The sequence below is a fragment of the Apium graveolens genome, chromosome 4, assembly GCF_009905375.1.
Source record: "Apium graveolens cultivar Ventura chromosome 4, ASM990537v1, whole genome shotgun sequence".
Taxonomy (NCBI): Eukaryota; Viridiplantae; Streptophyta; class Magnoliopsida; order Apiales; family Apiaceae; genus Apium; species Apium graveolens.
In genome coordinates this window covers 299,191,072-299,192,941 of record NC_133650.1, presented here as the reverse complement: position 1 = coordinate 299,192,941, position 1,870 = coordinate 299,191,072, and the positions used below count along the sequence as shown (strand labels likewise).

Here is a 1,870-nt window from a genome sequence, read left to right as displayed (position 1 = left end):
TAATCAGGTATATGTACATGGGTAAGACACCCAAACACTCAAAAATCAGCTACATCAGGTTTAAATCCAGTCCACACTTCTTCCGGAGTCTTATCTTTCACAACTAATGTTGGAATTTTGTTAAGCACATACACAGTCCACATTGCAGCTTTAGCCCATAAAATCTTTGGCACTTGCTTATCACAAAGCATACAACAAACCATATTCATTATAGTTCTATTTTTCCGCTCTGCTACCCCGTTTTGCTGTGGAGTGTACACTGCTGTCAGTTGCCTATTTATGCCATTAGGTCCCCAAAAGTGATTAAATTCATTTGAAGTAAACTCTCCACCTCTATCAGTACGTAAACATTGAATAAACGCGTCTCCTTTTTCTCAACTAAATTCTTAAAGCCTTTGAAAATAATAAAAGCCTCAGATTTCTAAACAAGAAAGTAAATCCATTTTTTTTACTATAATCATCGATAAAGCTCAGAAAATACCTCTTGCCGCTATTGGGTAAAGGGGTGATAGGACCACAAATGTCAGCATGTCTAAGTTTTAATTCCTCTAAAACTTGCCATTTGCTTTTCTTTGGAATTACATCTCTATGTTGCTTTCCCACCAAACACTCAGTGTAAATTTTAGTTGTTCTTTTCAGTGGCGGAAGACCTTTTACCATATTCTTTGCCTCTAGTATGTTTAGACCATTATAGCCCAAATGCCCATATCTTTTGTGCCAAAGTTGTGAGCTATCTTCTGTGGTTACTTACAGGCACCTGGATGTATCTAGTACTACACTTGCTGATAGTTTGAACATGCGATTTTCCGTCATTTTTGTCAACATTATTAATTCTTTGTCTGGGTGATACAACTTGCATTCTCCATGTTGAATAAGGATGGCTAGACTTTTCTCTTGTAATTGTCCAATGCTCAATAAATTATTTTTAAGATCTGGCACATAATACACATTGGTTACTGTTTGGATTACACCGTCAACTTCAAGCTGAATATTACCTTTCCCCATTACCCCCATCTTCGAATTATTTCCAAGCTTCACCGAGTGTCTGAAAGTTTCATCCAGGTTTGAGAATGACATCTTATGCCCACACATATGATTATTACAACCAGAGTCAAGATACCGTGCTTCCTTTTTTTTGTATGGTAAGAGTCCATAAATGACATTAATAACATCTCTTTATATTAATTAACCTCAACATGATTTACCCCCTTTTCAAAACTAGGACATTCATTCTGAAAATGGCCTAGTTTATGACATTTGAAGTATTCCATAGTAGCCTTGTTGAAAAAATTGATTGTTCATGCCTCTACCACGACCTCTGATTGATCCCCTTCCTCGACCTCTATAGTGATCATCTTGTGAAATTTTAAAGACCTGTTCATCTCTAGCAATATGGCCATCTTCATGAACCAACAGACTACTTTGTAGTTCATCAATGGTCATCTTATCCAAATCATTTAATTCTTCTACCGAGCATACAACATAATTAAATCTTTGAGTCATCGTTCTTAAAATCTTTTCAATAATCACGACTTGTCCTAATTTCTCACCATGTATCTTCATCTTATTAGAAATTGTGAGTGTTCAAGCAAAATACTCATCAACATTTTCGCCTTCTAACATTTTTAGTAGCTCAAATTTCCTTCTTAATGCCTGCAATTGAGACCGCTTCACTTTGGTAGTATGTTGATACTTTTGTTCCATTGAATCTCATATACTCTTAGAACTATCTTTATCAAAAATCATCTCCATAATAGTCTTGTCAATTTCTTGAAAAAGATATTTTTTTACCTTTAAATCTTTCAATTTTAGACCATCAATTGCCTTCCTTTCCTCCTCTAATTCTTTGTCAATCACCTTATTTTCCTTC

General features: G+C 35.2%; 1 protein-coding gene across 1 annotated transcript; it reads right to left on the bottom strand.

Annotated features, from left to right (window-relative positions):
• Nucleotides 1-747: 747 nt before the first annotated feature.
• Nucleotides 748-1,503, bottom strand: LOC141719904 (uncharacterized). Its single transcript, XM_074522267.1, has 2 exons — nucleotides 1,375-1,503; nucleotides 748-1,128 (listed from the first exon to the last, which is right to left on the bottom strand). Exons 1-2 carry the CDS (start codon nucleotides 1,501-1,503, stop codon nucleotides 748-750), a joined length of 510 nt encoding a protein of 169 aa, XP_074378368.1.
• Nucleotides 1,504-1,870: the final 367 nt, after the last annotated feature.